Source organism: Lacerta agilis, chromosome 6 (assembly GCF_009819535.1).
Source record: "Lacerta agilis isolate rLacAgi1 chromosome 6, rLacAgi1.pri, whole genome shotgun sequence".
NCBI classification, from domain to species: Eukaryota; Metazoa; Chordata; class Lepidosauria; order Squamata; family Lacertidae; genus Lacerta; species Lacerta agilis.
Genome location: NC_046317.1, coordinates 17098185 through 17120180, shown reverse-complemented (window position 1 = coordinate 17120180; position 21996 = coordinate 17098185). Strand labels below are relative to the sequence as shown.

Here is a 21996-nt window from a genome sequence, read left to right as displayed (position 1 = left end):
CTAAGCCATAATGACAACGAGTAGAATATGTGTAGCATGGGCAAAGTTAATGAAGACAGAGCCAGAGAACTGGTGTTATGCAGAACTGGGGGGAGGGGTTTGTTTGTTTTTAAGGCGGAACCCGAAAACAGGGAAGAGGGGGGCAGTGGATCTGCTGTGAGGTGTGTGTGTGTGTGTGAGTGTGTGTGTGTGTGTGTGTGAGAGAGAGAGAGTGAGAGAGAGAGAGAGAGAGAGAGAGAGAGAGATGGATGCATGGCTATGTCCAATGGAAGGTATAATATATAGAGAGAATGAAGAAATATAAGGACCCATGGCCTTAGTCACACTTGCATCCAAGCATGCATATGAACTCAACAAACCTATGTAATGGGATATTTAGCTCAGAGACAGTGTGCAATGGAGAGGTTACATTTTGCACTTGTGTTGTTCAGTCATTCCCGACTCTTCGTGACCCCATGGACCAGAGCATGCCAGGCACCCCTATCCTCCACTGCCTCCCGCAGTTTGGCCAAACTCATGCCACTAGTATGTTAGAAAATCAGTACTTGGATAAAAGTCAAAAGCTTAACATCAACAAAATGTACAGTTTTATTGCAAAATATAAATATTGATTACTATGCAGTCTTCTGCTGAAGGAAGAAGAATTGGTGAAGCAAACAGCATGTAAATTGGATTGGTAGTATGTTTTTGCCTGGGGCAGAAGGAGTGGTGAGAGACAGCAAATAAATAAGTGGAACCTAATTGGCAAGAGGAAAGAGGAGTGGAACAAGATTATATGTTACTAGCAGGCAAAATGCAGTAACTGGGGTCAAGGTACTTTGACGGATATGCAAAATGACAGTGAGGCTGATCTCAGAAACAAAGGATAGCGTGGAAGGTCCTTTGGGGTGAAGTCATGGTAAAGGGAATGCCCCCCCCCCAGAGAACCGTAAAGGTAAAGGGACCCCTGACCATTAAGTCCAGTCGTGTCCGACTCTGGGGTTGCGGTGCTCATCTCGCGTTACTGGCCGAGGGAGCCGGCGTACAGCTTCCGGGTCATGTGGCCAGCATGACAAAGCCGCTTCTGGCGAACCTCCCACTATAAGGTGGGACTTGCACTTTGACGTGCTTTCGAACTGCTATGTTGGCAGGAGCCGGGACCGAGCAACGGGAGCTCAGCCCGTCGCGGGGATTCGAACCGCCAACCTTCTGATCAACAAGCCCTAGGCTCTGTGGTTTAACCCACAGCGCCACGCAAACACGCAAATAGGCATATGCATGTTGAAGAGGAGCCCCTGCTGTTACACCAACCTAATGCAATTTGAAATTTGGGCTTCTGTCATGAATCTATGCAATTGTCCCTGCTCACATGGTTGTATCATTCAGACACAGCTGCCAATAGCATAGGATGCATAGTGGTTCCTTGGTGGCTGCAGATACGTCTAAAACATACCTTACAGAGCTCTGATTCTGCCCAAGAACTATCCCTCCAGCACATTCCCCTGTAGGCCAAGTTCTTATCTGCATAGGCAATCTGCTCCTGCAAGGCTCAACTAGATGTTACTATATGAGACTATGCCTATAAGGTTTCTGGTGTTAGAAATCTGTATCATGCTTCCAAGGAGACCTCCTGTATCAGTGCAGCGTAACAACATCTGTGTGCCATGGCAAAACAGGAGGTCTCTGTGCAAGCTACTGCATCTGACAACTCATCCAGATCTGCAGAATTCTGGATTCTGTTTAGGTTAGTTCCTTTGTATATGTCTGCTGCCATTTGATTTAATTTATTAATATTATGCCTCAAGGGCCAAGAATGTCCATGCAATATCTTACTTTACAGATTTTACTTACTATTTTAATTTGATGCTAAGATTACAAGCCACAGGACACCTAATTCATCACATGCATCCATGGACCTCTGCAATATAAAGTTGTTACTGATTTACTGATGTGAAATGTTCAAGGCAAAATTGTAACCATAGACAGCATGGATGCAAGATGTTGCTGAAAATTGACAGTGGGTGTTATCAGCTTTCCAGTTGTTAGTCAGGGGCAGGGAATGAAACTGTCCATTCAATAAGCACAGCTGCTAGGGTCTGGGACCAGGGTTGCCACCAAATTTACCTACAGCAACATTTTATGGTAAACTCGAAGGTTCCTACACAGAAGAAATCCCAAGGAATTTTGAAGGAAGCGACGAGTTTTAGTAAGTTCTTTTAAAAAAAATGTCAAGGGTGCTTTACATATTCCCTGTATCCCTATTGCAATGTCTTTTCTTATGGTAGCAGAGATGACCCTTGTGAAGATAGGATTAATACTAAAGAATCAACACCCTATACCGTGTTTTTATCTGTGTTGATTCTACACTACTAGCTGGCAAATATCTTAACAAAGGAGAGCAGACAAATAAATAATGACATTGCACACCTCAGGATTTCTTTTTCTGATATGTAGATAGAAACAACTTTGAAAAATGTGCCACATCAGCTGCTTTAACATTACACCTGGAGGGAATCTGTTGCATATTTCAATGCACTCAAGTGACTATGTAACAGTTTTTGAGTTTTTCCATTTGTAATATTACATATTCCTATGTTTCAAACAGAGACTAGGAAATATGGGGGAGGGGGGAATCAGAGTGAGAATTGCTAAATCTTAAACTTCTCAGGAGGCAGCTTCCAAAGCAGTGACCCCAGTAGAAGCTTCCATGGAAGTGAAGCTCAATGTGACACTGAGGCCTCTATCTCTGTTTCTGGATGAGGCACCTCCTAGTTTCCAAATGATTTTTCTCTAAAGCTGCTGGCAACCCACACACCCACATACACACACACACCCATACCCATACCCATGCTCCTAAGTCAAGTAAGAGCAAAAGCTTTTCCAAAACAGCTGGAGTGCATGTCTGCATAAGAGGACACAGGTGCCTTATCCTCCAAGAAGGCTCCCTTCCAGGAAGTCAAGACTCCTTTGCCAGTTTATATAAAGGAGGTGTGGGAACCTATAGTCCTTCATACATTTTTGGACCATGACTCCATCACCCCTGGCAAAAGCTGGCTGAGGCTTGTGGGAGTTGTAATCCAAGACACCTGGAGATTGACAGGTGCTCTGTCCCTGGTATAAAGCATCAGTCAACACCGAACACTTCCAGTGCCTCTGAGTCTCGTCTCTGGCCTAAGCCTAGTCCTGACTCTTACCTGCCTTTATTGATTTTTGCCACATCTGACTGAAATACAGGTATACCCACAGACTCCAGCCTGGAACAGGAAGAGGATGTGGTTTTATTAACAATGAAGGCAGAGCTATTTGCAAGTTTCACTTGGGGCAAGTCTCCCAGTGTTGCACATTCAAACACTGTTCAGGCGACTACTCTGCACAATATTAAGTGCTGAGATAGCTGGCTTGCATGGCAATGGTCAAGATTAAGAAACAATGGTTTGCCTAAAGCCACTCAGTGATTTAATGACTGAATTGAACTTCAGCTCAGTTCTCTTAGGCATTTCACTTCACTCATAACCATGTATTTAACCTTTCTATGCATTTGAGATCATATATGACCTCAATGGGATATAAAACTGTAAAATGTTTGCCCCCTAACATGTGTGACTTCATTCTGCCTGTGTTACAAATTACATCCTTTCCCTACTGTGCATTTTTTATCCCAACTAAACTGAATTAGGGATGCATGAAACACTGAACATCTACGGCCCTATTGTGAAAATTCTCATTTAAGTGCAGAACATTTAGATAAAGTGTTAAGTATTGTTTATTTTATTCATACCACCAATATAGTTTGATTTGAAGGGGAAAGTGAATGAATAATGGTATCAGGTTTGTGTGGAACTCCATAGGAAATTATCATTTAGAGATCCCATATAACATTCCTGCATACTTCTAAACTGTGCTCTAAACAATAATCTGTAATGCGATTTTTTGTTTTGATAAAGATGGCCTAAATAGGCCCTACATATCATTTTAACAAAGCAAAACAGAAAGATTTAATTTGGCTCCATTTGACAAAATATTATCAATAAAGTGTTGTTGTTGTTGCAATGCAAATAAACACTAATTTAGCCACACAGGAAACTTTTATAACATGTCTGACACTTGTTGCAACACTCTTAAGTTGGAAAAATGCGGTGATGCCCTGAAGCTGCACTTAAGAATTTACCATCAAATATTTTAAGTGAAGGCAATCTAGTGGGGTTATTATATGAGGGCTTCATTCCAAATGGAGCACAAAATGTGTCCCAGGGGCTGGTTCAATAAGTTGACTCTGGCCAGGAAGTACATTGGTCTGCTCTAGTAATGCTGTTCTTATGGATCTTTAAAAAAAAAACCCCACTTCATTTCCATACAACCTCATATGTTGGCCTTACATCAGTCAGAGTATAATGTGTTGCCACAAATGTAGTAATGGGGCACCATACTAGAAATGCAACTAACTGTTACCTGTAAGACTACAGTATAGGCAAAGAAGCATAATTCTTCACATTTGTTGAGGTAGATGTCTCAGACAATGGTCCCAGTGAAGCATGACCTTTTCTTAGGATGTTGTCAACTCCCCTAGATTGTCTCAGCAGAAACAAAAGGGGTTTTTCATGCCCTCTCCCCAAATTAAAAAAAAATACAGTTGTATCCAATGCAGTTGTCCCATTATCACAAAGACTTCCTCCTGCACAGCAGGACTTCCTCTCCCTGTGCACCTTCCACCCACCCCCAAATCTAGAGGGGAGAGAGGGGGAGACCATGGTGGGAGTTCTTGAACTAACAGGATGACTTTGTTAGATGCAACCCATAATGTTTGGATGAAGTTGACTTCTGGAGGAGAGGCATTCAGCTTTGCTGAAGGTCCCAAGCACCTCCAGTTAAAATAACTTTTGGCTGCAAGGCTGGGAAAAGCCCCCTTTCTGCTTCAGACCTAGGGGTCCACTGCTACTCAGAACAGCACTGGACTAGATCTTATTTATTGCATTTAAAAATATTCTGTCCCGACCTTTAACATAAAAGTTTCTGAACAAATGGCAGCTTCATATGTTAATTATGTGTTTGCTTGTTTGTTTATCCATATCCTTGCAATCCCATCCCCACAGCCAGAGACTCAGGTTTAAGCCCGGAAACTCCAAGGGGGTACTCACTCAAATTATGGTGTAATATTAGATATACCCACTCATAAGTGTACAAATATTACAGTCCAAGGAAAAGGCCATCTTGCTTTATCAGCAGACTCACATGAGAGTTATTGGCACTTCTGTAGCATACAAACAATAATGAATGTATAAAAAGTTAAACAAGGAGCCTGTTTCTTCTCTGCAGAAAGTATAATTTTTAAGTGGTTAATACTTGATGGCTTGGTAATAAATATTTCAGTACAAGATATGGCAATCAGAAGTAGCTTGGAATGAAAATGCAAAGGGAGCTTAGAACAGAAAGAGACAGAGCTTCTATTAGGTGCATGAAATAAAACAGCTTGAAAGATTAAAACAACAATTGCTATGTTGGACTGCAAATCTATTGAAGGGGAAATTATAATGTTGTTTATTGAGAAGAATTATTCATTGCTCATTTGAGCAAAAGGAAGCATGGGGGAGCTCTTATTGTGAAATGACAGGTGGGCAGACATTACTGTAAAAGTTTGTCCTCAGTAGGAGTTGTGAAATTAAGCTTTGTATAAACTGCTTGCTCATCACTGACTTAGAACAGGTACAAAAAAAATTCCCAACAATCCAGCAATATATAAACCTGGCATTAAGGCCAGATATGAATAGGTATGAACTATAAAAAAGTCATTAATATTAAATTCCATTGCATTTTTTTAAGCTAAGATCATTAAAAGGAAATGTTGCTAGATATGGGGTATGTCCATGGGTGGAGCCCCCCAGTTTGTGGCAAGTCTGGTGGCAGGGCAACTTCACCTAAGGTGGACAGCTATTCCCCCCCCCCAACAAGTCTACTACGTACTACCACAATACTACCCAAATGACAACGGGGCCACAATCAGAAAGCAAACATGGATCCTGGGATAGAGAATTCTCCCTACCACCACCACCAAATGATGCAAATCAAATAGGGCGAACCCACCAGGTCACCATGTGGGGTGTTCTATTGCTCACTGGCCCCTATCTGGGCCTTCAGACACAACCTTCCCCCTGGACTCCTTTAATGGCTATAGATCCAATCCAATGCTTCTTTCCACCCAAAAGTTGTGACAGTAGCTACGAGAAAGGCAAAACCCCAAGGCAGGCCCAATTTGTGGGCAGGGGAATTCCTCCCTGGGCCTGAATATGGTGACTCCTCAATTCCGCAAGGTGATACATGCATGCTACCTCTGGGCCGCATTCTCATGCTGACTGCTGTCTGCTCCCAGCGCAGCTGGTTTAAATGCTGTGGCAGTGGACCAGAGTGAAGCCTGGGTCCATCGCCAGAGCCCCGTCCACCCAAATGGCCATGTTAGGCCAATTCAAATAAAATTCAGTGGTAAATCTCGTTTACCCCTGCGGCCAGCTGAGGCTGATGATGGAGCCAGCCAGGTGTGCAGATAGGAACCTGCTGTTAACGGTAAGCAGTCTTTACTGATTTTACAGATAGGGCATGCTGAGCTTAGTAGAAAACATATCCCATACTAAAGAAAACACTAAACATGAGCTGTAAGCATGGAAACCAGTGCCATACAGTGTTACTTAGAAGTGAGTCCCATTCAGTTTAATGATATATACTTCCTCCCAGGTAAGTGGATAAAGGATTGCAGTCTGAATCTCTTTAGTTGCCTCTGTTAAGGTTATTTTAACAGCAACAAAGAAATGCCATTGGCAACAGCAACAAAGAAATACCATTGGCAACAAAAAAAAGAAAAAATAAGGCAGCTCTACTACTAGCATTTAGCCGGGAATTAAGTGCTATGAACAGTTTAAGCCTTACATCTATATTGCATGGGATTGGGCTATCTAAGTGTGAAGCAACAAACTGCATTTTTGAGAGCTACGGACAAATCGCTCCAAATACAAACAGGAACATGCAATCTCTCAAACATGTTCCCAGACGTCCCCTGACAGAGGATACATATGCAGAGATAAACAGATTCTGGTCACTGAAGGAGCTTTTTTACATCCTCATTATATATCAGCAGGAGATTATTCAGCAGGGTGTTCAGTTAATGAGATGCTGCATTGTGGTAAATTTGGAAAAGTAGCCATTTTGGTGTCACAAGGTGAAGTCCTCTTTCAGTGAAAAATATGCTTAACTTAAACTGTTGTTATTCTCTAGGTTTTTTTCTTTCTTTTAAAAAATTCTTTTTCCAAGGCAGTTGTGGAGAGACAATTTCACTATATGTTGCCCTCCCCAACCACAATAACTAAGACTGGGTTTGGAGAATAAGGCAGGAGCTGCTGAATATTATAATGTAAACGGGTCAGTATCTTTGAGCCCAGTCACCCACTTCTACCAATAGTAGAAGAGATTTACATATCTCTTTAAGAGGCACAAGTACAGAAGCATTGGGCTGCAATCCTACACACACTCAGTAAGCCACACTGAATTCAGTGGGCTTACTTTTGAGTAGACACATCTAGGCTTGTGTTCTTGTGATATGCCTTACATCAACGCAGCTGTGCCAGTTTAATATGTTCTTCATCCAGCTTTCTCACACAGCAATACAAGGGACACAACTTAGTCTCATTGGCCCAAAAGCATACCAGAATTGCAGACCCAAGGTCAAAGAGCATCACCCCAAAATGTACCTTGTCCACATTCACAATTTTCAAATACCAGGGCATCAACCATAGCACTTTAAACAAGCTAGCTATTATACATGATATGCTCATGTTAAGCTTATCACCATGCAGTATATTTAAACTTTTAAGAAATTCAGAATAACTCACTAAATGTTTAGTTGCATGCCTGTAATATAAAGTTTTTTGTTCCTTTCCTCCTGACAGACCCTTGCCATATTTACCAACCTGCTCTTTCCCAATATGCTTCTCAAACACATGATCAACTAAGAAGATCCTTCTGGATCAGGCCAATGACCCATCTAACCCAGCATTATGTTCTCCCAGTGGCCAACCAGATGCCTGCGGCCTGAGCACAACAGCACTCTCCCCAACCCCCTGTTCCACCCATCTGCTCTCTTCCAGCACTTCTACTCCCAGTCTTGCTTCCCTAGGCATCTTACTCCTTTTCCCCTTCTTGCCATTTCCACCAATGTCAGCTGCAGGCTCTTCAAAATGCCAAACTGCTGTGCAACAGAAAGGCAGCTGGGGTCATTACTGAAAGAGGCTTCTTCATCACAACTAGAGCCATAAAAACAATTCCCCCTTGTAGATTATAGTACAGATACTGAGAAGAAGCAGACTTCTCCGTTTCCTTTGAAAGGTGTTTAAAGTTCTAGACATCATTTGAGAGCCTTGAGCAACTTCACTATGTTAGAACGAGGACTTTTTCCCCCCAGCCAGAATTCAGTTCTGGCACGTCTCAGGTGGGCCATTGTCATTATATGAGAACAAGGGAAGTGTTCATGGTGAGTTCTGGTACCTCTTTTTCTGGAAAATAGCACTGATTATAGTTATTTAACTTCATTTCTTGTTTCACCTAAGGTCGATTCAAAGTTTAAATACTATATGTATTCAAAAAGATATGAAGGTAATATTTTACCATAATTGCTAGAAAAGGCAGAAGAGTGCTGTTTAGTTTACATTACTAAAGGTATTTAAAAGAGAAAATATTGTGAACATTTTGCTTCTTATTTAAATACCATATCATAATTTAAAGGAGGTATGAGTGGGAGGCATTCTAATAAGGAGAATATTTATTTTCACCTTATATTTTACAGTGCTGGAACAGTGACACAGCAATAAATAATCTCCCTTTTTCCACACATAAAGCAAATAGGGGATATGTGCCTCATAACTAATATAAATCCTGATTTTTTTTTCACCTGTTAGCCTGGTTCATAAAAGTAATGTTATAATTTTACTCTACTTTGTAACCTCCACAGATAATTCTTCAGAGTTTGTCAATCCAAGCCTTGCTTCCATCTCCATACAAATTTGAGGGTTTGAAAAGCGACATCTTGTTCTGTGGAGATCAGCCCCTAAACTTGCATTCATCTGCGAGTAAAGCAACACAGGATGTATTTCACAAGGCCTTCTGCCTATATCTCCATAACCACATTTGGAATCCCTGATCCCTATGGAGAAGGCCAAGAATGCAGTCCTTTCCTCCTAGCTGGAAGCAAGGGTTACAGCCAGTTATAAATGTGGTTCTGCCATATTCTTATTATATATTATCCATTCATTTATTTATGAAACGTATTTATTAAATTTATATTCCTCCCTTCAAACCCAGAGCAGTGCATGACAAAATATATATAATACGGAGATCATAAAACAATTATAAACTGGATATTTATTTATAAATTCCTTCACTTAATTTTTCATTTGTTCCACGTTCTGCTCTTGTAACTGGTGTTCTACTGCTGTTAGTTAGGTTTCCCCCAGAAAACATAGCATTTAAAATAACTGATAACCTATTCAATTTCAAGCCATAATGTGGAAACATGGCCTCTTTGCTACTATTCGGCTCCTGTCAATATATCAAGTAAAATCCCAATTTGTGTGATTTACCATAGTGGGGGGAGGAGGGAAATCTAAAATGGAATTTGCACAAATTGTCAAAACAATAAAACGTCATTTTGTTCAAAGCCAAAGCAATATTAAAAATAGGACCAGCTTCTAGTGCTCCCCCCCCCATGCACAACACTAAAGTGAAGCAGTAATTAAAGTATTTAATTGGCATGGATAATCCAGACAGAAATCTAATATCTTTCTCATTGTGAGGAAATCTAAATGATTCACTTTTAGCTACCCAAATGTAGAATAATTCTTTTCAAAGCATTTCCATAAGCATTTTGCTATGCACAGTGGGAATCTCACATGAAAATTTATATAACAGACTTGATTTAACTCTTTGGATCCATTCTAATCTACTTATTAAAATGTGTAGGGCAGTTTTTTTTCTTCCCTGACAAAAAAACTGGAGTGTATAGCTGAGCCAGAACAAATTTCCCTTTTAAGTCAAGCATACAATTTTCAAATGTGGTATTAGACAATAGTCCGTACGGAAACCCACCGTATTGCTCAGTAACCCTCTAGTCACATCCCAGTGCAAGGTTTCCATAAAAGAGCTGTGCTCCAGTATTACCTGCACGCTTTTTAATAATTCAGAAGATGGGGAATTGTATAGCTATAATCCAGAGCCAAACGTACTTTCCAAAGGTCCCCATAAACTCTCATTGCCAACTGTGGTGGTTTATACTGTGTACTGAATGCTTTTTTCTCTTCTGTAGTAAACAGTGCACCCAAGTTGCATACACAAGGCTATATTTAATATTCACATACTATGGAGCAGTGTTTTTCAACCTTTTTTGGGCAAAGGCACACTTGTTTCATGAAAAAAATCACGAGGCACACCACCATTAGAAAATGTTAAAAAAATTAACTCTGTGCCTATATTGACTATATATAAAGTAATTTTCCCACGGCACACCAGGCAACATCTCGTGGCACAGTAGTGTGCCACGGAACAGTGGTTGAAAAACACTGCTATGGAGGCAGTATTTACTGAGAGCTGATCCTGAAATGAAGGTGGCAGAACAGCCATTTTATGGATAACTGTGAGATAGATTTCACATTTTTCACAAGCCCGAACCCTGCTCATGAGACTAGTTGAAAGAAACCATCTTACTATAATTGAATTATTGGGAAATGAATAATTACTGATGTGAACAAAAGCTTTAATCAAAAGTCTGTTGTTTTATGTGGTTTTGAATTCATTTCAGAATTTTCTACACACACACTCACAGACACACATTTACAGTCCTTGAGAAATATACACATTGTCATTGCCCTCACTTGTTTCATCATATAGTCATATATCTTTATAGCATCATAACCTAATTACATCCACTATATCAAGGGTGGAGAACTGGATTTGTCCAGCAGGACAAGTCCGAGAGGTGAGCAAGGCCTCTCACCTGTCAATCACCTCACAGTTGGGTATGTGTAACCTGGTAAAGAGAAGAATGAGAGGTGATTTCATAGCCATGTTAAAATATACATGAAGGGCCGTCACATAGAAGATGGAGCAAGCTTCTTTTCTCCTGCTCCAGAGGGACCCAAACCAATGGATTCAAATTGCAGGAAATGAGATTCTAACTAAACATTAGAAGAACTTTCTGACAGCAAGAGCTGGCAGCTGGCAGTGGAACAGACTACCTTGGAAAGTGTAGAATCTACTTCCCTGGAGGTTTAAAAAAAAAAAAACAGGTTGGATGGCTATCTGTCAGGGATTCTTTAGTTGCAATTCCTGCATTGCAGTGTCAAGTGGGACCCAGAGAATGAGCTAAGTAGTGCTGGCAATAGGCCCTTCCAAGACCTGAGGCAAGTGCTAAACCATGCCAACTTCTGGCACCAGGGGTAAGAAAGGAATAGTGTGTACTCGGGGCAGGGAGTTGGTGGGTGGGACTTCTGAAGAGTAGAGGCAGTGGGGTGGGCAGATGGAAACCAGAAGGGAATTTTGATCGAAACCATAAAATTAATAAAATAATAATAATAATTTTTTAAAAAAAAAATTATACCCCACCCATCTGGCTGGGTTTCCCCAGCCACTCTGGGCGGCTCCCAACAGAATTAATGATGATGATGATAATGCGATAAAGCATCAGACATTAAAAGAACGTACAGTAGAGGCATTTAAGATTCATTTCTCCCTTTCAAACGTACCAAGCACCCCAAATCACTGCCGTTCCTACTAGAAAGACTTTGTCTGCAGGTCTGGTTGCATACTCCTGACTCTCTTAAGACTGCCCAAGGCTCTGTGTTATGACATGTGGCTTTCCTCCATAAAAAGTACCTTCGGGGAAGAGGAATCTACATTTTCATGCCGACCGTTACTGCATACTTAGTACAGATTTTCATATATAGATATATGTAATGTCCAACCTAAAGCTGAACAGGGAAACATTTGCTCTCCTTCATTGTGGGAGTTTTTTTTTTATCACATTTGAATACTATGCGTTCCCTTCATTTTCTTATCTCTAAGCCGTATGTGCACAGTTCCTTTGGATTTCATTACCTCATGCTTTTGAACTTCATTATCACATTTACAGCTTTCCCCAGTCTTCTCCAACTGATTGTACCCCTCAGGTGACTCCAGCAGCTTTGGGGACTGTATTATGAACTGCCTGGTATCCATAGACAATCAAAAGGATTTATGGCATGGCTGGAGCTGAGGATTCCTTCCCACCCTTAAGAATCTTCTTCCTGAAAGCACTTGATCTAAATCAGACAACTGCACAAGCTTAGTTAACCGCCTCCCCTTGCCTAAGAACAACTGGAGGGCTCCATCCCCTCTGGGACAACAGTAATTCTAAAATGCCTAATCCCGGATTTATTTTCAATTTTGTCCGTTTTAGAAAGCAATCTCTTGTTATCCTCTATCAGGCCTGTCAAAACGACTCTATGATGTGAGATTATTATCTCTGTCTGGAGAGAGTGCCCACTTATTCTTTTGTGCAGTGCTGGATATTGTTCCTTTACTCTTTTACCTTTTCTGTTATTTCAAAGCCCTTGGTAGCTGCATTTCTACTGTTACACACCTTTGGGACCGATTGTATGATTTCATAACATTTTTGAGCATAGGAGATACAGAATAGTTTTAAGTCTAGTCTCTATACCGCTGGTCTCAAAATACCCTTCCTTCCTTCCTTCCTTCCCACCTTAAACATATTAGGAAGTGTTGAGCTTTCAAAATTGTGACTTACATCGCCCATATGCAAACATTCTGAATGAGAAAATCCAAACATAAGTTTCTGCTTCCCATATTTTCATGGAGCAGAGACTATATGAATTACTACAGTCCTGATGCTTTTTCATAGTTTAGCCCAAATTGCGTCATCATCATCATCAAACATGGCACCACTGCCTTACTCTTCAGAAGTAAATCAGAAACTGGCTTAAAACAACTTGCTACACCAATAACTTAAGATTTTTGTTTTTTAAAAAAATACTCATTCACCAGAGATCTAGTATAACGTCAAATAAATACTTACAGAAGGTCATTCCTGGCCACAGTCCTATGAATATTTACTTGGGGATAAGACCACTGAATGCATACTTTTGAGTAAACGCATGTAGGATCAAGTTACTATTCAGCAATGAGTTGCCTTTGGGCAATGTTGTTAACTTCTTTTTATGATTTTAAATCTAACTTCGTTTAAAATTAAATGGGTGACTACCAAATTCCTTTCAGGTGCTATTATCAAAGAGGCACCCATCCTCCAGCTCTGTGACCGATCTTGATTTTTCTTAAGCACTCCCTCTCCCTTCATATGCAACTAATTACTTCACCTTCTCAAAGACCATTACTTTCACTTTTTTGTCTCATGGGGGGAAGAACATTTGTTTCAACCTAGTCTTCATGTTATAATTATTCATTCTTTCCATAACGTTGGAGTAAGTGGTTGTTTTTCATAGCAGCATATAGCTTTCTTTCGCATGATTTCACATTGTAAAAATAGGGGGGGGGGAATGATATAATGTTAGTGTGTGTGTGTGTGTGTGTGTGTGTGTGTATCCACTGCATGAGTGTCATTTTTTAGAAGATCTAATGCTGTGCCAGAGATCAGAAGCTGTTTTCCAGTCCATATTGCTGGAATCGTGACTTCATTCAAAATCGGGGTTGGGAAAACCTTAGGTGAAATGTTAAGAAACATGAAAAGCCTGCAATCAGCAGCACCTAAATATAGTATACTGACTCTCCTAGTCTTTAATAGGGTCATCCATTATGCTATCATGATTATAGGGTGTCTGCCTTGAGTGGCTCGTTTCCCTTCAGTCTTAACACTTTGGGTCAGTCTCAAATGCCACCTTTTCTCAGCTGCTTCAGCATTAATCAGCCACCAAGTGGAAGAAATGGCTGCTTTTCCCAGGAGGCCACTAGCAATTGCATCCCAGATCTCCCATTGCCAAAATGTGGAAATCCATCAGTCCCAGCTATTAAGTGCTAATGAGAGCAAGGTTTCTGTGCATTTAATAGCCGTGTGGGAGCAGGGATTTCATCAGGTGATGCTTGTCTCACTTGTAGATGACAAACTGCCACCTTTCTATGCAACTGTAAAGGTACGCCAGCACAGTGTGCTTCTTTGCATCTTCCCCTTATTGGAGTTCATACAGGTGATGGCTTGCACCAGTCTCTATTACTGGTATTCAGCATTTTATATTTATTCAATATGTTATTAACAGTAATCAGCTTTTGTCATGTGATGGTGAGACCTTTGTTCTTGAATCCTGTTTTAGGGTACATAAAAAAACATGAAAGCTACTTCTGACCTATCTGGCCCCATATGAAGCTGTGGCATCCCCAGACACTCTGGGGTTCTCCACTGGTGTACTGTACATCTCAGCTCCATCACCTCCCTGTTAGTGAAAAGGATTGACATGCCACAGAACGCTGTTCCCACTGCAGCATACATTGATCAAAACAACTATCCCTTTTTTTTTTTGCTAGATTTGCAATTATTAATGACACTGGGATTGGAAAACAAATGGTTTCTTGTGAATCTATACTGCCATTTTCTAACACGTGAACTTGTGCTGCAGTGTTGTGATTATGCCTCTGAAGTTGTTGTGTTTGCTAATCTGCCGTTAACCAGTCATAGTTGGAAGCTAGCCACTACGGGTCCTACCAAATGTCCACATATTCAAATATTGCTTCTGTCTGATGGTGTGAGTGAAAGCAAATTGTGTGGCAGAACAGTCATCAAGGAAGAAATAAATTTGTGTGGCTAGCCAAAGTTTGAAGAGTATAGATGACTCACTAGCTTCACTCACACATCAAAGATAAAGAATAGAGATGAGCTGGATATGATTTGTGTAACAAACATTGTCATTTGCAGCCAAGCAAAGGTAGGTCAAGGTAAAGGTATCTTATTGCAGCCAAGCAATAAGATAACAAATGCATGAAACTACACACACACACACACACACACACACTACAAACTAATGCATAAAACACTTCCTTCAAGGTGTTTTACATAAGAATTCGCCTTCACTTTTTTGGCTTGCATGTCATACCATGGGTCAAGCTACTAGTATCCTTTCTATATAGCCCTCTAAGCGCTTAGGACAGGGCATACCAAGAGTTAGAGCATCACAAAACATATAATTACACCACTGTTGAAAAGCAGAAGTATCAGCGCAAATGATTAAAATGGAGCTGCCAGTAATTTCATCATAGACTTTATAAAATACTGCAGTTACTATGGGATGGAAACCATAGGTGCATAGGGATCCTTCACTCTTAAACACTCAAATGTTTTGCAAATAAAAATAAACCAGAACAATAATTCTTAGTTATCAGATAGGCACGCTTCAGGAAATATCTCAATTTGCATTCAACGTCTAGATAATAACAATAGCTCATCTGGTGTTTAAGAGGGGCATTTAATTAACTATTAGTTTCCCATTTAATTATTTAAGGCTAGTAATGATCAATATCCAAGCTATTGCATTGATACTCCATGCCTGACATTGCCCAGTTTAGAAAGAAACAAAGAAACACCAAACCACAGTTGCCCTTTCCAAACATACTGAATCCTTTAAGGGACTTTGCAGCTGGATTTTTCTGCAAAAGTTTTATTTATTTCAAGTCAAATGAACTGAAAGATCGTGTGTGAATATTAGATATAAGCAGCATAGTCTGCAATCTTACACTCACAAGTCCTATACACGTCTACTCCAAAATAGTCCCATTGGGTCAATGGAACTACAATGGTACCTCGGTTACATACGCTTCAGGTTACAAACTCCGCTAACCCAGAAATAACGCTTCAGGTTAAGAACTTTGCTTCAGGATAAGAACAGAAATCGTGCTCTGGTGGTGCAGTGGCAGCGGGAGGTCCCATTAACTAAAGTGGTGCTTCAGGTTAAGAACAGTTTCAGGTTAAGAACGGACCTGCGGAACGAATTAAGTACGTAACCAGAGTTACCACTGTATACTTCTTATGGTAAGTGTTCATAGGATTACAGCCTTGCTGAGGATATATACTGTAAGGAGTAATAATTGCTGATCATGTGACTGCAGTGCAAAGCAGTCATGCGCAGACAAATCATTTATCAACAACACAAATCTTCGTTCTCTCCTCAAAGGCATTGCTTTTCAGTGCTGTTGGAAATGCATCACTTTCCATCCAGCACCACAAGCAGAAATAGATTTCAACATATGCTATGGTATTCACTGGAGTCAATTTATTAATTTAGATGCTAATCAAAGGATTATATACATATTTGAGTGAACCAGTCTGAAGATTTCCAAGCAAATGTGGAAATTCACAAAATATAATCTTGCTATGAGTATCTAAGAAAAAATATCTAGTTCCTTATTCTGCATTTATTTCTTCTGTTGCTGCTTGCAATTTTTCCCCAGGCTTGAAATCTCACCATACTTGCTTTATGGTTTATTATTTCTCTTGGTTTATATTTGCAATATAAATATGCCCAATTAGGCTCGTCTAGTGTGCTATATTAAAGAAGACTAAAATGCAGGCATATGGTCATCATCATCACAATTCCCTGAGCAAGCAGCATTTATAATGGCTTAATATGCAGTTGTGACATTTACAGATCAGAAACTGTGGATGCATTTCAGTGTTGTGTCAATGGGTCATAAAAAATACATTAGCACTGTAAAAGGAATCACAGAGGAAGGTGACGAAGGAAGAACATGTTTAGATGCTGCCTGCTGGTTGCCCTCCTGTTAATTATGGCATGGTATGCTGGAGAGGAAGTGAAAGAGCATTATTATTCAACACATTTGCATGAACAGAATTAGAAGTCAACTGTGCAGGGGGGGGGCCTGCTTTATAAACAACTGTAGGGGAAGCAATTCCACCAAGAACTACTTGTTGGTGCAACCTCTGTTGATTTGAACAGAGTGAACACATGAAACTTCCTTATATGTGTGCCAGGGTTTGGTCCACCCTGCCCAGTGCTGGCAGCAGCTCTCCTAGGTCCTACTCAGGTCTGCTCCCTGAGATTGTTCTAACTAGAAATGGAGTCTTGGATTGAACCTGAGAACTTCTGCTGAAACAACATGCATTGAATTACTGAGCTATTGCCTTCCCCTGATAAAGAAGACTGTGGGGCATTTGTTTGATTGGTACTTTGAGTGTTTAAACTCCTTTTAGAATATCTCTATCATAAAAGAAGAAAGATTAGCAAGAGATTGGACAGAGGATGCATGCTGGGTGGGTGGGTGGAAGGAAGGAAGAGAATGTATACATAGGAAGAAATATTTTAAAATGTGACATGTGCACTTCTCAGTTAATCGTCGTCTGTGTCTAGTAGTCACTTTGGTGGTGGTGTTTTAAAAAGGGATAAATTTGTCCTATTTCTTTCTGTATTCACTTGCTTATGAGATTCCCCAGGAGCATGCTCCCATTGCTCTGCTATGTCCTCGTGCTTGCAGCTTACCTTCCACAGATAAGTTCGCTCAGTGTAATGGCATCATGTCTTATATTGGTATTTTGCTTTCGGCAACTAAGTGTTGCCTTTTTGTTAACGTGCAAGTTTTGTCCTGTTTGCTGCAAATATCATCATTGTATATAAATATGCCTGTTAATAATTCCTATTCAATAACAATAATAATAATGACAACATACAGAGACTTTGTTCAGACAATAATGTTTCCCTTTGCTATGCCCTGTCTGTCAGGAAAACTGCATCTGTAAGGCACTCCAAAGGCAGGGCCGGCCCAGCTCTAAGGCAATCGCCTCAGGCAGCAGGATCCACAGGGACAGCAGATCCTGATACCAATGTTCACTCACCCCTTCTTCCCTGGGGGCGGGGCACCATTTTGTGGTTTGCCTCAGGGGCCAAAATGTCTCGGGCTGGCCCTGTCCGAAGGTATAAAATTACTTGGATACTGAATAACTGTGAGCCTGCAATCTGACAACAAATTAAGTAGGCATTGATCCAAAAAAAAAATCCCCATTGTGTTTGTGTCCGTGTAACTGGGCACTTGAGCCCTGGTTAAGCATTCATCACCTGAATGCTTGTGTGGGCTAGAAGTGGAGAGAGGTGGCAGTGTTTCTAGACATGCTGCCTTCACTTCAGAACTTCCTGCATTTGGAGAAGACTGTATCAGGGCTCATGAGCATGCTTAGAATCCCCCTTCAGGCCTCTCCTCTCCAGACAAAGGAGGTCTGAAATAAAGCTGGTCCACATGGGAAGGTTGGGATCAGGACTTGCATGCTCACCCCTGCCCTGCCTTCCTCCTTAAGCACACACGTGTTCACTCTGAAAGCCTGGATAAAGCTAATATTGATAGCACAATCCTATGCATGTGTATTCAGAAGTAACTCCGACTGTGTTAATCTGGGCTTACTCCCATTTAGGGTGCATAGGATTGCCGCTTAAAGCTTTTGGCTTCCATCCAAGAAAGTCATTTACATGCAAGTAATACTTGGAATTTATACAGATGCTCAAAAGAATTGAGTAGAAGTCAAAGGAAGGAATCAGTTGAGTTAAAGAAGTAGGCACTGCTGCAGAGAAATCTTCAAAGATCCTGTTATGTGCCTGTGATTGAGTTTAGTTGAGCCAGGTTCACTGTCTCCAGTAATTCAAAGAGGACTAGTGTATTTTGCCAGCTCACAACAAAAATCTAATGTGAGCATGGTAAACATAATGGGTTGGATCCAACAATGCCCTTCTGCCCACAGAGGGAGGCTTCTATTAACAGAATGGCTATTTCACATAGCACACAGAAGGTTTTTGTATGAGAAAGATGAAGCAAACAGCACAATCCTAACCATTTCTACTCAGAAGCCAGTCCTGTTGAAAGCAATGGGGCTTGCCCCCAGGTAAATGGGGTTGGGATTGCAGCGTAAAACCAGAATTGTTATTCTTTAGGTGCAGCATCAAATTCAGCCTCTTGCTCAAGCTGGATAATTGCTATAGAACCTACCAATTTATAGCGCTGCATGTTTTTGCAGAAAAGTGTTGTGTGCTATTTTCCTTCCACTCACTGTTCTTTGAATCTCAGCTCTATAGTTTGGACTCAAAGCAATGATTACCAATGTATATACAGATTTTGGAAAAACACAGAGCCACCTGTTACACAGAACTGTATGCCTGGTTTTCCATTATTCACATAATTATTTGTATCTTTTGAGTGTCAGTTACATGCACCCAGGAAGACTTCTGCATGGGCATCTCATCAGGGTTATGCCACAGTATAATTTTAGTGCTGAATTGGTCGTGTAATCTTTGGGCATATTCACATAGCTTTCAACTCACATTCAGAACATTCATGAAGCATAGATCTCACAAGACTGTGCCCACCAGTGTAGGTGGGGCAATAGCATTTTCCTGCATGTGGAAAAGTGGCATATCAGGGAATGAGTTGGGACTAGTAACCTTTTCTCACACATGTTAAGTTTTTTGGAAGGGAATGCTCAAACATGTGATCCTACACCTGCTGTCTGTAGTGGTACAGTCCCAGAAAGTCTATACTGTAAATACACAATACAGAAGTGCAAAATTCCACAGTCTAAAATGGTCTAGGTTTTCCACTGAACTGAAGCAGATTGCCATAGGCTGGTGGACAGCATGTCTGGCTTTCTTATGTTCACCATGAGGAAAAGGTGATGCCTCCCCCCCCCCCATGAGATTATATGCACCCCAGACTGGCAGCCTTGTGCGTGTTCTATCCTGTACACCAGAGTCTGTGGTAACCCTGGTAACATGAACATGGGAAGGTAATTTAAGCCTTCAGCTGGGAGCTGTAACACAGGTTGGTTTATACACAAGTTGGAAAACCAGCACATTCAGTGTGCGTAACTGCTGGCTGTGCGGGGGGGGGGGGGGGGGGCAAGCACTTGACTGCTTATAGGCTGCATATATAAAGCTAACCCTTTCAGGGAGGTGAGGGGATGAAGTCACAGAGATTCACGACCAAAGAGGCAGGCCCACCCTCATGCCACGTTCTTCAGTACATTTGCTGGTGAGTAATTACCATGGGTTTAGCAAAGCTACTCACAAGTAAATGCACCGAGTACTGAAATTATCAGAGTTTGGTGGGGGGCGGGTTCAAGAACCAATGCTTTTTTTAATTTTTCCTCATTGCTTGCCATAACCAAGTCACTTACACTGATTGTGCTTTTCTCTTTCCACTCCTCCTTGCAGCAAACGTATGCGACAATGAACTTCAGATTTGCCAGAACGGGGGAACGTGCCACAACAACGTCCGCTGCCAGTGCCCCGCAGCCTACACTGGTGTGTTATGTGAGAAGCGGAGTTGCGAAATGGACCCAGACGGTTGCAGTCAAAGCTCTGCACAAGGGGCAATATCATTACCACATGTTATACTCCTATTACCACTGATTGCTCCATTAGGATTAAGTGGGTTTCTCATATTCTAGGCAACCCAGCTTTGGAGGATCGACTTCAGACTGCTTAAGACAAAAACAAACAAAAAAAAGAACATGCCACAGGAAATCTGGGGAAAAGAAATTGCAGCAGCAACAGCAGCAAGCAGATGCTAATAAGTCTTTCAAAAACATAAAAGTGGGGGGGAAACTAAAATCTCCACACATATATAGACTCTATAAAGGCCCAAACGAACTAAGCCATATCTATCCATTGTGGACAACCCAGCGAGTCAAGACTGTTATTTTCTGACTCAAGCTTAAGTCGGCAGCTGCCAATACTATTACGACTAAGTCACAGCTGCAAAAGCTTACACAGGATCGAAAAGGCTTTCGTAACCACCCCCAGATGGGAATACAAAAAAAAGAGAGAGAAGAAACTACAAAACCTTGCTCCTCCAATCTGGTGCGCAACTGTACCTCTTCCCAGTGTGTGGACCAACCAAATAGAGGCAATTCTTTGCTGTCAGTGCATTGTGGGTATAAGGAAATCTGTTTCAAAGCTGCCATATTGGCCTGCTTCAGCCCCTGAAATTCCCTTTCCAACTGTGCTTTAGTGAACGTTGCTCTGTAACCCTTGTTGGTTGAACGATTTCTTTGTCTGATGTTAGTAATGCACATGTGTACCAGCTCCCTCCTCAATAAATCTAAAGCCAGTCATACCCTTGTATATTTTAGAAGCACTGCATCAAGTTCATGCAGTGCTGACCTACTGTACAAGAGTGGCTATAGGACAAAAAAGAGTGTATTTATCCTTTTGTATTCAAATGAAGTTATTTTTCTTGACTAACGTAAAACGTAGATTTTTTGTATTATTGCCAATTTGTGTTAACAGACAATTTATTAATGTACTTTAATCCTAATCAGATTAAGGGGGGGAAGTTATTTTTTATTTTCATCCTCTTTCTTTCTTTTTTCTTTCGCTTTTCATTTAATTGTGCAGAGATTTCTCTGTATGGGCAACGTGCTGGCATCAAAGAATATCAGTTTACATATTATAGCAAGTGTAATAAGATTCCACCAAAGGACATTCTAAATGTTTTCTGTTGCTTTAACACTGGAAGATTTAAGAGAATAAAGATTCCTGCGTAAACAATTTCAGGGATTAGTATTGCAATTTCTTAACTGCATTTTACCAGGTTGATGGAATAGAAATTCAAATGCAGAATTGTGCAAACACAATGAGATGGATGTGAAAGAAAACTCCCCAAATGATTCAGAGATAGCAATTATGGGTGGCAAGACCATGGTAGGTAATGTTTCAGTTGGCAGACAAGCTCAATTCATTTCCTTCAAATCAATTCAGTTTAGCTACCCTCATATACCAACTTACTTGGGAGCAAGCCCCATTGGCCTCAATGGGACTTACTTCTGAGTAGGATGCCTAGGATTACAAGTGTCAAAATACTTACTATAATTTCTGCTAACCAATTTATTCACAGTAATACATATAACACATAACATACATTTATCAAAATAGCTTTATAAAGATGAAATTTTGTAGAAGCGTCAATATTCACAATTCATATTTTGATGTTGAT

At 40.8% G+C, this 21996-nt stretch overlaps 1 protein-coding gene across 11 annotated transcripts in view; it reads left to right on the top strand.

The window, feature by feature from the left end:
- The window catches only part of NTNG1 (netrin G1), a 212552-nt gene extending 191001 nt beyond the window's left edge, over positions 1 to 21551 (top strand). For all 11 annotated transcript variants that reach the window (XM_033151482.1, XM_033151480.1, XM_033151483.1 and 8 more), the window contains one exon: positions 20214 to 21551. In XM_033151482.1, the coding sequence (XP_033007373.1) occupies positions 20214 to 20411 (198 nt within the window). In that variant the 3' untranslated portion in view covers positions 20412 to 21551. The remainder of the gene's footprint in view (positions 1 to 20213) is intronic.
- The last annotated feature ends 445 nt before the right edge of the window (positions 21552 to 21996 follow it).